The sequence below is a fragment of the Bidens hawaiensis genome, unplaced genomic scaffold (genome assembly GCF_021521415.1).
Source record: "Bidens hawaiensis isolate Kalapana, Puna unplaced genomic scaffold, B.hawaiensis_p1.1 tig00048384_1, whole genome shotgun sequence".
In the NCBI taxonomy this organism is placed as follows: Eukaryota; Viridiplantae; Streptophyta; class Magnoliopsida; order Asterales; family Asteraceae; genus Bidens; species Bidens hawaiensis.
In genome coordinates, this window is record NW_027498670.1 from 113631 (window position 1) to 128025 (window position 14395).

A 14395-nucleotide genomic window follows, 5' to 3' on the forward strand; every position below is an offset into this window, starting at 1 on the left:
CGTTCGTTTATTATAAATCTTTTAACCGACAACGAGATTGTTCTTTATATCTTATCTCTACATTATTTATATTCTGTCGTTTGATTTACCGCACCCATCACGAGCACTTATCAAGAACAAAGCTGTTCGTTGTCGGATCCGGTTTCGGGACCTACAAATTTTTTTTCTTTATATCGTGACCAAAATTGGTTTGATTTAGTTTTCAAATCATCATCATCATAAGGATTGTGTATGACTATTCTTACAAACCCTAGATTTCTGGTTAGGTTATTTTAGGGCCCTTAAACTGTATTGTTCTATGATTTCTGAATTGCTTCTATCCCTATCATATTATTATTATAGTTATTATTGATACACCAATAGGCCACCCATCTCATGAAGTTTAAGGTTTTGATAGCATGTCTCAAGTCCACATAGGGCATCAATATTGGGAGGTTCAACATTTTTTCATGTCTTGTATCAACTCTGACACCTCATCAATCTTCAAAATTGATAAGATTGAAAGTTTTCACGATTCGTGGCGCGTTGGTGTATCTATATCCAATAGGATGGGAATGTGAACTCTCTAGCTAGAAGTATATGAAGTTGGGAAAAGACTTGAAAAGTCAACCACAATTCTCATATATATAACGAGTAGTCGAGTGGTGACACATGTGTTGGTGGATGGCAGCGATTGTGTTTGGTTTTGACAGCTGCTGTGAGTTGAGTCTGATGATTTGGTCATGGGAGCGCATCTAATTTTCAGGGTTTTGATATAAATCGATTAAGAACAAAGTTAGATTACGTGTTAAAACGGTATCCCTCTAGATAAGCCAATGACTAGAAGAAGAATATTAAATTCTGAATTTCAGGCTTAGATATGAATCATAGAGAAAGGAGTATATGCACCATTTGTAATTGAAAATTATTTTTCAGTAATTTTATTGTGAGGGAAGAACCTCTATTGATGAGCTAGCCAAATATATTGCTAGCTTGAAATATGAACCACGCCATTTGAGGATGCATCTCGAGTCATGGAATTTAAAAGGTTAGGGAACCTGCTAATTACTTTCACAGTTTATTAACATTGACTATCGATTCAATAAACTCTTCCAGAAGGTATATAATCATAAATTGGTGCTTATACTTTTGATAACAGATTGTTTTATGAAAAGTTGAATTGGTAAGATTGTTGTTTATTTACAATTGGAATCATATAATCTTTTTCATGTTACATTATTCATCAGTGTGCGTATTGAGTGCAGCTGAATAGCGCATATCCGATGGCATCCATATTTGTCGAAGTTCAGTGAACCTAGAGCTATAAGCGCAAGTAAATAAATTTGGTAATCGTCAATATGCATCCCCAAAATCAAAACTCGAGAGCTTATACAGAGTTAGGGCTCCAAATCGCTTCCTTTCAACTCCTTTATCCAAAACAAAGGTACACACTACACACACTCCAAACACTTCCTTTCAATTCCTTTATCGTCACTTCTTTTAGTGAACAAAGAATTCCGTTAGGATCCCTCCACTTGTCCCTTAAAATGGCGCAGAGAAAATCAAATAAAATTAGGCGTAGGGCTAGCGAAGCGTTGAATGATGATGATCGGATAAGCCGATTGCCGGATGGTGTGATTCAACACATTTTCTCGTTCATCGATACTAAATATGCTGTTCAATCTAGTGTTTTATCAAGAAACTGGAGAGATACCTGGAAATCCCAGCCCCAATTGAACACCGAGATCATTCGATCTCCCAATCGGGCAAGTGGCTTGAAATTTCCAAATTTTGTGCACAGGTTTCTATCTAGGCGTGATGCCGTTGCAGAACTTTCTACCATTGAAGTCCAATCCAATTTTATTGGCCTTCCGCTTCTCAGAGAGATCATTAGCTATGCAATGTCACATAAGACCCGAAAGTTAAAGATTGAATTCTCGGGTAATAGGAGAACCATACGGGGTGAAATTGATTCATCTTTGTTTAGATCCCGACACCTTGAACAACTCTTTTTGAGCATTGGGTTTGGTCTCAAAGTATGTCCTCCTCTGATATGGAATTTTCCAGCTCTGACCACCCTGAGTGTTAAGCGCGCTATATTTACATTGGATGATGCTAGTAAGTCCATTGATTTGTTTTCCCAGTTTCCAAATCTGAAAACTCTTGCCTTGGATGCTTGTTTATTAATAAATATTGATACTTTCATCATCAACTCAAGTGAGTTAGAGACTCTGTCCTTAACAAATCTTTATTCTCCATCATGTAAGTTTGTGGTCTCAGCGCCAAAGCTCTCATCTTTCACCTATAGTGACATGCCTTATTTCTCATTATCAGCTAAAAATCTTGTTTCCTTGAAGACGGTAAAATTTCAGACAATCTATCATAGATTTTTTCCGAACGAGGTTATTGATTTGATAATCAACACCTTCAGTCAATTCTGCAATGCAGAGTCTCTTACTATAAACTTAGACACCTTGGAGGTTCTTTCTGTGTTCCTAAGATCTCATGGATTACAAAATTGCCCTTTCACGAGTCTGCAAAGTTTAATTGTGCTTTCACCCCATTTGCCTCTACCCTCCACAGTGTCTGCTTTGGCATTCTATTATTTCATGTGCAGCTCTCGACATTTAAAGATTCATATTGAACACGGCCCAACACCATCGGACATCTAGTTGTGATGATTTCATCATTTGTCTGCATATTGGTAAGCTCAATCTGAATTCTTCTACTTATTCTTGATAAATATATTTTGTGCTATTACTGAATCATAAGTGTATGTTAAGTACCAAGATTAAACCAACTAATGAGTTAGGTGATGAAACATGTGGTATAGGAATATAGGATAAGGGGATTGGTAGCAAGCTATTCGTAGGGTCTGGGGAGGATAGGATGGCTTCGGCTCCATAAATATAAGTATCAACATAAGTAAATAGCAAACAAACAAACAAATAAATGAACCTGATAAAATCTCACTTATAGCAAGCTATTGGTAGGGTATTGGGAGGATAGGATGGCCGAAAACCTTCTCTCTATACCGGAAGATAGAGAAGCTACTCCAACTTACCCCAACTCAAAAACATGTTCTTGACATGTTAAGTATAGTATCCAGGTAACCATAATCATAAGGTGTAGGCAAAGCAAAACAAAACATACAAAAAATAGTAGCAGTAGACAGCTGATAGCACAAAATGGTGAGAAAGTTGTAGTAGGCTAGTAGCAATAAGGGAGACTAACAAGGTATTTGGTGCCAAGTATTTTCTATATTTGATATATATGTGTATATACGTATATATAACTGTAAATATATATATGTGTGTGTGCGCGCACACGCGCACGTTCAATGTACAAAACTACATATGTATATTTTGCCTGAACTAGTGTGTGTTAAACTGGAAGCACACACAAACACGCGAACACGCTGAGATTGATCGGACGAATCGACTCTTTTGTTTTTATTAAATTGAAAAACAAGATACAAATTAAAAACATCCCTGACTTCTACGGGTATATATACTACCCAGCTTATTACTCCTACTAAAACTCAAATAGGATTTTTTTTTTTTTTTTTGTTTTTTGGGTAATAAATAAAAAGTGATTCGAAATAAACCTTGGACTTTATTAATCTCCTCCAACCACCCCTTTAGAGATTACCGAACCAACCTCGTTTAATTCCGTACTAACCATTTTGGCCGGTTAAGGTCGTATTGTCATAATCTTCACAGTGTGGATAATTTCTTTTTTTTCAAAAGTTCAATTTTAATAAGTTTATATTTAAATGAAAATGTATACACATAAAGATTTTTTTTTCTGTCCTTTCGGTTAAAAAATTTTTATATAACATCTCAGTCAGACAATTTTTTAGTGACATGAAGCTGATACAAAATACCAAACGCAAAACTTAATTTTTAATTGAAATATTATGTGTACGTATATAAATTGCATCAATAAGCTGTAATGGGTGCATGTAAATGAGCTAAGCCTAAGTTCAGTTTGTTTAACTTAATAAGCTTGAGTTCGTTTAAGTTCATATGTTCTTTTTATCTATTTTACATGGATAAATTTTCTTCTCCAGGCTACTTGGTATTTTGATACTGGACTTGAAACCATGTTGTGGACAAGAATACAGTTATACAGTGATGATCCGTTGCTTTGAAATTGATTCATGGCTTCTTAGAGGGAAATGGCCTAAGGATTAGCCATTCCAAGATGAAGTATCTTCATTGTGATTTCAGTGGTGTTGATGGCGGAGAGGATATCCAGATCACCATTGAGGGGCATGTGGTTCCACGGACAACCAAGTTCAAGTATCTAAGATCATTTCTTTAGACAACAACGAAGTTCAAGTATCTAGGATCATTTCTTCAGAGTGACGGGGGTATAGATAATGACGCATTACATCGGCTTCAGGTTGGCTAGTCTAGGTGGAGGCCGGCCTCACGGGTGCTGTTTGACAAGAATTTCCCAGCTAAACTAAATGGGAAATATTATAGGGTTGCAGTTCGACCGACTATGTTATATGGTACAGACTGATGGGCCATCAAGAAGATAGAAAAGCACAAAATGGAGGTAGCAAAGATGAGGACGCTGAGGTGAATGTGTGGGCACACAAAGTTAGGCCAGATAAGAAACGAGGTTTTTACGCCATGGGTGGCTAACATGTCATATAGGATAAGGGAGTGAATTGAGATGGTTTGAGACTTTGAGCATGTGAAGAGATACCAGGAGACGACGAACGTTAAAACAGTGGAATCCCTCAATGTAGAGGGGAGGAGTAGAGGCAGGCCCAAACTCACGCGGGATGGCCGGATTAGGCAGGAGTTATGTTGATGTAGCATTTTGTGATATGCTTGTTAGCACAGTGATTTCTGTTGTCGTTTGGATTAATTTCCCATAAAACTTATCTTTGGTGCTATTGTGTACTCGTTTATTTTCATAAATGCTACATCTGTTGTTTGTGGACGAATTTTTTGTCACATGTCTAGTAGCGGCTTGATATTATTATTATCGGTTTAAGGATCACGAGGCAATATAATATACAGGTTTATAAATGCGAATAAGATGTATTCGTGATGATAAACAGCCACTAATATATAAAACACAATTACATTCCTTATGTTTTCAATCATATCGACCCTTAAATGCATAATGAAACAGTGCTTCTAGGCATTATACCCCTTTGGTTTGGTGTAACTATAATTAACCACCAAATTCATACGGCTTAATTACTTTTTTGACCCGACTATAGATATGACCCATACATTAATGTCGCTTATGTTCATGTAGTCTTAATGAAACCACTATCTCCCACAACTTTGTTGTTATGTTATTCTTCACAGATTCATCTTGGACCAACATTGTTTGATGTTATATTATGTAGAGATAAACTAGCAAGTGAATATATAATGTGGTATTTTTTCTTTTCTTTTTAACTCAAGTAAAACTTCCTATAAATATTAACGGTAATCGGTTTTAGAACGAATCACACAATTGGTCTTTCAGATTTACATGTGTTACGAATTTGATATATTAGTCCGGAAAATAAACATACGGATTTGATACATTTTCCGGAAATTACACGGTTAGCCCAATGCTAAAGAAAAAAACAATACATAAACTAGAATTACAGACAACAAACATTACATAAATAAGAAATCAATCACAAAGATTAACTACTCATGTACCATTATATTTCGCTGCATTGTCTGCGCAAGACGAGATCCACATGTTTGTATCGATGAAAAGCAATTCATTTTCTTCTAGTTCCATGAAAGCCTTCATCTACTTTTTATAATTTCCAAATTCCAATCATTTTTTTTTTCATTTTGTCTTAATGCGTCGGTTAATTTCTGAACCTGGCTTGCTTTTTCTCGAGAGATGATTCCCATTTTGCCTTCGACTTTGCATTAGCCTTGTTCCTCCCCCATTGGATGGGTTAGCGATTGAACATCATCATCAATAGGGATTCCATGATGCTCAACCGATAGAGAAATATTGTCGTTGAGATCGAACATAGTAGTTCGCTCATCTACTTCTAGTGTAGTCACCCGAAGTGCTTGTGTACCATAGATGCAGGTTGGTCCCGCACAATTCGAGTGGTCTTCACAACATGTCACACATGTTCGTACACAAGTGGGTGTTTTTCTTTATTTGTAGGATCCGAGGTGAACTCCATAGCGAATGTTATAACTAGTCCATATGTCAAGGACAGCCCTCACGGACGCCCACAGACAATTATCTTAAAACCTCAAGGCATTACAACCATACGTACTACGGACCACTTCACCAATTATCCAATGCAACAAACCCATAAGGCATTACTGGCGTAGGGCTTTAGAGCCCATTTTTTTCTGGGGCTTAAACTACTTGACCCAATTGGCCCACTTAATATTTCTTTGTTTGGTCTTCCTGAATCCACACACAGATTCCCTATTATAAATCCCGGTTGTATTAGTGTCTTACCTTGTAATTGTATGAATTACGTTGGACATGATTTCGAGTTATGAAAATTGAGTCAATTAAGGTAAACAAAAAACGAGTTGTATTTAATTTATAATTGCTAGGTTTTTTTTTTTTTTTTTTTTTTTTTTGCAAAACGACGACTTTCTTGTATTTAGGCTACCGCATTCTCCAAATTTGGAGAGCCTAATGCCCCACTCTGGTCAGACTATTTATAATTGCTAGTTAGATTAGTAGATAAACATGTGGGTTTTATTTATTATTTAATTAAGAGTACGAGTCCATCTCTAATTGTACTAAGTCATGGTCTGATAACCTAATCAAAGTTGTGCTTATTGGTTTATGGGTTTGTAATCACTTTTTGAGTTATATTTTTTGGTCATTATAGATTGAGAGCTATTTAATCCAAATTTATCGTTTATGTTTTGGTGAGTTATAACAATTCGTTCTTGAGAAACACAACAATAAAGAAATAAATAGATTTTGAAAAGCACTTCTGAGTCACATTAAAATATTTGAAATTGCAATCCTAAATGCTCTCCGTCAATATAACAACCAAGCTAGTAAAACCGAATGGAGTAGACGTGACAAAAATTGTGTGGGTCTTGTATCACTGGTCAAAACGAGATTGTGTTGAAACTTGTTGGTTTTAGTGCATGTCAACACGGTTTATGTTGGGTTGTGGTACCGGTGTGAACAAGCTTATTTCCTTTTCCTACGACCTTTTTTGTTTGTTGTTGCCGTTTCGTGGATAAAAGAAACAGGATTGACAAATAATAATAAGTTTATAAAAGGCCATAACTTTTAGAGTTTGTTTATCCTTACATATTTTCTTATAATTCATGAATATTCACATATAATTTGGTAGACTGTATGCAGTGCATTCAAAGTCAATGGTGTTTTATCTTATCCTGCGGCATGACATGTTGATAACAATGTAAGGATGGAACCTTTTCAACCAATCAAATTCAGATAGTGACTCCTCTAACCTCTTTGGTTGATAATTTTGGACATGAATTTGAAATTGAGGAACGAGTGACGTTGACATGAAAACAAGTGAGTGTTTAGTAAATAATAGTGGTTTGAAACTTAAAACGAAAATAAAGTTTGGACATATTCTTTAGAAATATTGTGTTTTATAGAATAATAATTAATTATCAAGCATATTTTTGCCTTTTACACTATTGAAATCGGGTTTGCAGCCCTGGATCCGTTTTTCTCTTGAAATATTAAGGGTATGTTCGGCAAAACTAGCTGGTAGCTATGGCTGGAAGCTTGTGGCTGGTGGCTTGAAGCTGGTAGCTGGTAGTTGTAGCTTTTTAGATATATTTAGATGTTTGGCAGAATAGTCGGAGATTTTAATAAAATGTATAAAAGGACCAAAATGGGCATAACTAAAAAATATAATAGTAAATGTATCTCTTTTGGAAGGTTATTTAAGTAATTTAAAATGCTAAAAGCTTGTAGCTTTTTCTAAACGCTACTAGTGGAAGTTTCAAGCTGTAAGCTTTTACTCATGACCTAAAAGCTTCAAGCTCCTTCAATCAAGCAATGTTTATTATTGAGTATGAACTTTTTCTTAAAAGCTTGAAGCTAGAAGCTCCTAAAAGTTCTCTGCCAAACATGCCCTAAATCTTTAAATTTAAACTATGGGTTCGTATTGTGTCGGATGTTTTGTCAAGTGTCTACACGTTATAAAACTGTGGTTTAAGAGCACTCTCATCTGGTTCCCTAAATTTTTGTGATGGGAGTTTATAAATAATAGGGTGGGGTTTTAAGTGATGTGAATATAAATTATAGGATGGAGAGAGAAAAGATAGTGATTTTTTGTAAATTTAGGAAAAAGATAGTGATTTTTGTAAATTATAGAGTGGAGAGAAAAAACTATAATGATTAAAGTATTAAAAAAATATTATTTAATTAAACAGAAGAGAAAAATGTAGTGTTTTTTAGTGTAATTATAAAGATAGGGAGGGATAAAGAACCAGATGAAAATGCTCAAAGACCCAGACTCGAAAGTTTACAAATACCTTTATACTCATATATGATAATGTGCAATTGGCCTTCTGGCTCAATGACATGTTAAGGTTTGAGATCCTTGAGTCTCAACTCTCAAGTTTGAAATCTGACTCAAGGGGGTTTCCCACAGTGGTGAGTTTCCTCCTTGATGGTGTTCTTAAGTGAGTTAAGTCTGGAGCGTCAAAATCAATATGAACGGTTAACATCCCGTCACTCAGGTATTGAGGGTGGATCCAAACGCAATTCTAAAAAAAGGTCATATATGATAATGTGAGCTTGTACCTCATCGTTCTCTTAGAGCACAATATTTTTTTAAGGCAAACTTGTAATAAAATTACACTTGGATATAAAAAAATAATAATAAAACTGAGGATGAAACAAAAATTATATGCTATGTAACGAGTTTTTGAGTCACGCTATTAAGTTCAAATTAAAATTTACAATTACAAGATGACAACCACAACTATGAAACCGAAACAATCGAATCGCATAGAGTTTCTTTGTTTGCATTGGGCTTATCAAAATTAGTTTCATTCCGGACACTCCAAAAAATACACCACGTAGTATAGATTTTCGCCTCAATATCAGCATTTTTCTTTTTAACCTATCCAAACGAATCCAACCAATCTAAAATACCTTTTGGCCATTTATTAACTAGAAAAACCACATCCAACCAACGACTGATAGCATTTCAAATCTTTATAACAAGGCGACACCCTCCAAAAACATGATCCAAAACTTCCACCGAATTCAAACATATCGAGCATAAGATGAAGGGAATATCAAAACCTTTAAAACTTAAATTTAATCTATAGATGTTCTAAAAGCAAGCGCCAAATCATGATATTAGCCTTCCTTGGCAAAAGTTTATTCCGTCTCTTATGGATGGAACCCTCTGGCTACTCCTAACGATCGAAGTAAGATCTGGTGCCTTCGACAGAGAACACGTCATCAAGATCCAAATCTAAAATCCATTTATCATCTAAATCACTCACAAAAACTGAAGCAAGAAGAGAGATCATTTCATTTTGTTGCATGTCTTCCACCCCACCCCTAGGGCAACTTGTCCAGTTCCACACCCAAATTAAGTTTACTGTTTTATATTAAAAAAATTTGTTCACCTTCAAATTAAAGAACCTAGGATATCATGAGCATGAACTAGAATCTTTATTCACACATATTTTCAAAACAAACTTTCATTCCCGTTTTCTACTTTATTTTTCTAATGACCTATGGAGGAATCAAGTCTTTAAGTTTATTAATTAAGTTCGCTATTCAAGTCTAAATTCCGTTTCCTTTGATTACATGTGACATGTCATCTTGATTAAGTTTTGACCCAAAGAATAACTTTTAAGGACCTTCACTACACAAAGATTTTAGGATTATTGACAATTCTTCACTTGCATTTATATAATAGGTTAAAGTTTTTCAATCCGCCAATACTCATTCCTTCTTTAGCTTAACGTCTTTCAAAGAGATACACTAAATCAAAAGTGATAAGAGTTTGGAAACTTGAGACCCGGTAAAAAGTGGCAATGTTGTTAGCATAAAATTGAAAGTAACAATAGAATAAATATATGTAACATTGAGCAAATGCCTCAAATAAGAAATTTTTATGTTCAATTACTTATCTATAATATATATAAAAGAAAACCCTAAAATCTTATGTGTCGCGATGTGGTCGCTCCCCTTTTTATAGAAGTTACCAGATTTCTTGATTTTTAAATGGAGGTCTTTCATTGATTTAACCCAAATTCATGGGTATGGATCTTACCAAAACCAAATATCTTAAACGGGTTATAACATCTCATTAAATTAAAAATTAATCTTACCAATTATTTGATATGAAAATCCTATAAAATAGAGATATACTAAAATTTAATATCTAATTTAAAAAGAAAAGGATATTATTTATAATTAATAAACAATTTTATAGTAAAAAAAACATAAGCGGGTCATGGGTCACAAAATCCAGATAGCTTTTAAACGGGTTATAGCATATCATTTATATATGAAACCCTTTCATCATCACCCTAAGTATATTATTAACTTTCTTACAATAAAGAAAATTAAAATTCAAAAAATAAATATTAAAAAACAAAAAATGTAAAACAACCATTCTCTCAAGCCATCCGATTGTTTTATTTGTAAATGAAGGCTTCTCACGCATTTAACCTGAATTCACGGGTAAAGGTCTCACCAAACCTAGATAGCTCTTAAACGGGTTATAACATCTCATTATATTAAAAAATAATTTTATCAAATATTTGATATGAAAATACTATAAAATAGGAATATACTAAAAAATAATTTCCTATTTTATTTTAAAAAAAGATATTATTTATAGTTAAGAAACAATTTTATAATAAAGAAAATAAACGGGTAATGGGTATCACCAAACCCAGATAGTTTTTAAACCGGATTATAACATATCATTTATTTGTGAAACCATTTCATTATCAAACCTCAAGTACAATTATTAACTTTCTTATAATAAATAAAATTAAAATCCAAATATACATATATAAATATTAAAAACGAATAATATAAAACAACCCTCGTAATACGGAGGACAAAATCTAGTTTTATATATATTCAACTACTACTTATTATTATTATTATTACTGCCTCGGATATTTTTTAAAATAAAAGACTTCGCTCTTATAGTCTTATTTGTTTTGGGCAGCTTTTGCTTTAATGTTTGGCCAAAGCTTAGCAAGGTGCCAGTTGTCACCAATAAGAGTTGACTTTTGTTGGATGGAAATCCTAATAAAGAGAATAACATATTAACATGTGTCAAAAAGAAAATATCACAAAATGTTGTATCTATGAGTTGTCTTGCTACACTAGAAATACTAGGTTGGTGGCTCATGTTATATACAGGTGGAAAAAAATTCAAATGTCATATATATATATATATATATATATATCATAAAAATTCTTTATATTGTTTTTCTACAAAACCACAAAATCTAGGAAAAATATTTATAAATTGTGTGAATAAGAAACTATATAAATATACAAATCATTGAATTGCTAAAGTAATAGTCATACTAAAAAAGCTAGCAAAATTTAGTTATAAATAATTAATTGTAGTCAAAATTGGTTTTTAAATCCATTAAAAAGGAAATATTTGGTTATGATTCGAGAAAACACTAATTAGTGAGGTTATAATTCTAGAAAATATTAATTAGTGAATTATGTGGCAATTCTAAAGATGGAAACCTTGTAAGCTTATGTGGACATCCTATTTGAAGGTCATGTGGATATCTTGTTTTGATTTTAATAGTATAGTAAGAAAATTAACATTATGATTAAAATTAATTGATTAAGTATGTGGAAATTATAAGCATAAAAAATGGATGACATGGAACATTAGGTGGACACCCTAGGAGAAGGACAAGTGGACAAATTGGATTTCCTTTAATATATTACTTAGATGTAATAAAGTCAAAGCAAATGTTAAGGCGTGTCTTAACAACCAACATGTATTTATTCCTTTTGTTTTTGACACTTTTGGTTTCCTCGCGCCTGAAGCTGTGGAGTAACTTACATGTGTTAAGCGGGTCATGCATAGTAATGTTATGACTCGAAGATCAGCAAATGCAGTCTTTAAAAGATTGGGCTTTGCAATTCAAAATGGGGGTAGCGGCGCAGCTTGTTGCCCGCTTGCCTTCTGTATCAATCTAATCTAAACATTGAAATTTTTTATATTTATGTTGGTTAAAAAAATTGTTAAGTTATGAATTCAAAACTTTAAATGTTAAGTTTGACCAATGCTTGTGTTATATATTGGTTTAAATGTTAATTAGCATCATTTTTAAAATTAATTGATTAATTATGTGGAAATTATAAGCACGAAAAGTGGATAACATGGAACATTAGGTGGACACCATAGGAGAAGGATAAGTGAACAACTTGGTTTTACTTTAATATATTAGTTTGATAGATAGATTATCCCATGGACTCAAAAACTGATTTTAATTCTTTGTTAACGAGTATGACTCTCCGCTAGCTATTGTTTACATATGCCAGATTCCAAGGCTACGGGTTCGATGTTAGTGTGTTTCTAGAAGTGAGCAATTATATACCACACAAATGTCATAAACCACGTATTCCCACTTTAAAAGGTTCAAATTAAAAGAAACACACTTACATTTATATATAGTTTATACAAAATTAGTGTTATACCCGACGCGTTGCGTCAGGCAGGTTAGTAAAACCCGGACGACGATAAACCCAAATGTTGTCGGTCCAGGGCATTGAGGCGGTAAGTTGACGCAAATTTGATCGGTTTCGGTTTAAGTGTGTTATGATACCGGAACTAAAAGCCAAAAATAAAACAAAAACATATAAAATTTGAGGTGATCAATTGAGTGGCGTCAGTCGGTAACACTCGGGCATTGGGAAGATCCGAGCATTGTCGATCCCGAAAGTTGAGGCGTTGAGTCTACGCAAATTCGGCTGATTTCCATCACATTGGTTGCAGTATCGAAATTAAAACAAAATGCAGCGAGTCTACGCAAATTCGTTTGATCTCCGTTATGCCTATCACGATACGCACTAAAACAAAAAACAAAAAATACAAACAAATTCAATAACCAATACCCTGCCGCCAAGTGGCCCAATCAGCACTTAGCGACACCAAAGTTTGTAATTATTATATATAATAATTATAGCTAGGTTAACTCATTGTCACACTCCGACTTAGGGTCTAGACGTGTGACCAATAATTGATACCAGTTTTGTAAATACATTAGAGTTGTGGGTTGTTTTTAGCGGAAGATTTTATTTAAAATAAATTATTTATTTATTTTGAATACTTCTCAGATTTTAAATATCCGAGTGCTTGCAAATAAAATATTAATTTATTCTAATAACATTTCAGATATTGAATATCCAAGTATATGATTTATAAAGTTTTGATAAACCTGTTCATATTATTTTAATAATTAAAACTAAGCCATATCCATATAGCGAACCTCTTTCTTCCTGAGTGATTCAAATCCTTGCTACATGTACTATACTTGTTTTCCTGAAATACTTGGGAAAATACGTCAGCTATATGCCAGTGAACATGCTGACACAAAATAATATTTTTGATACTTAATTATCCCCTCGAGACATCGTAGACCTCTGTCCAACATGGCTTAGGAAATAATCAAGTTCTGAAAGTCTGAATTACTATTACAAACTACAGCTCAACTCAAAACTACTCAGCAAACACTGCAGCGTTCGAGAACTTAGCAACTACCAGTATGCACAAGATAGTCCCCTCTCGGACATTACTTAGGTCCAGCCCAACGTGGCAGAGACATTAGTAAGTGTGGTGCAGTGTGCCCACTGTTTACCCACATATGTAAAGATCCAGACAAATGTATACGATAGCCTGAGGGCCAGTGATTACCTTTGTTTATAAAGTTTTAGGAATGTTTATAATCCCATATAAACATTTGTAAGACTCGCTATAAAAGTTTGCTTGTAAAGAGTTTAAACGTATTCACCTTTGTTATGATCAGTGCAGTTCACTGACTTATGCTTGAGAGTTACCTCGGACCAATAGTACGAGAATAACCTTTTATAAATACTAAATCAACGATCTAGCTTCGGACCTTTAGTCTGTTTTATATAGCTTTAATCTTGATATAACGCTTGCTTTTATAAAACACTCGGACCACTAGTCCTTTTGTTTATTCATCATATATATACCACGTTTCTTCTTCATGAAGAAACATCTTTTATTTATGTTTCTTTTTCAATAAAAAACATCTTTTATATATTTTTTTTGTTTCAAAAAGAAATGTCTTTAATCATAATATTTGCATATAAAGTTTTCTTATCCCCACAGAAATATTAATTTAACTATATTTCTTGTATATAAAGTTTTATGTTTCTTAATCATGAAGAAACATTATTCTAACAATCACCCTTTGTATGTACA

The 14395-nt window shown here is 33.7% G+C and overlaps 1 protein-coding gene across 1 annotated transcript; it reads left to right on the forward strand.

Moving 5' to 3' along the window:
- Positions 1-1526: 1526 nt before the first annotated feature.
- Positions 1527-2651, forward strand: LOC143597506 (putative F-box/LRR-repeat protein At5g02930). The gene has a single exon (XM_077075992.1). It carries the CDS (start codon positions 1527-1529, stop codon positions 2649-2651), a length of 1125 nt encoding a protein of 374 aa, XP_076932107.1.
- The last annotated feature ends 11744 nt before the right edge of the window (positions 2652-14395 follow it).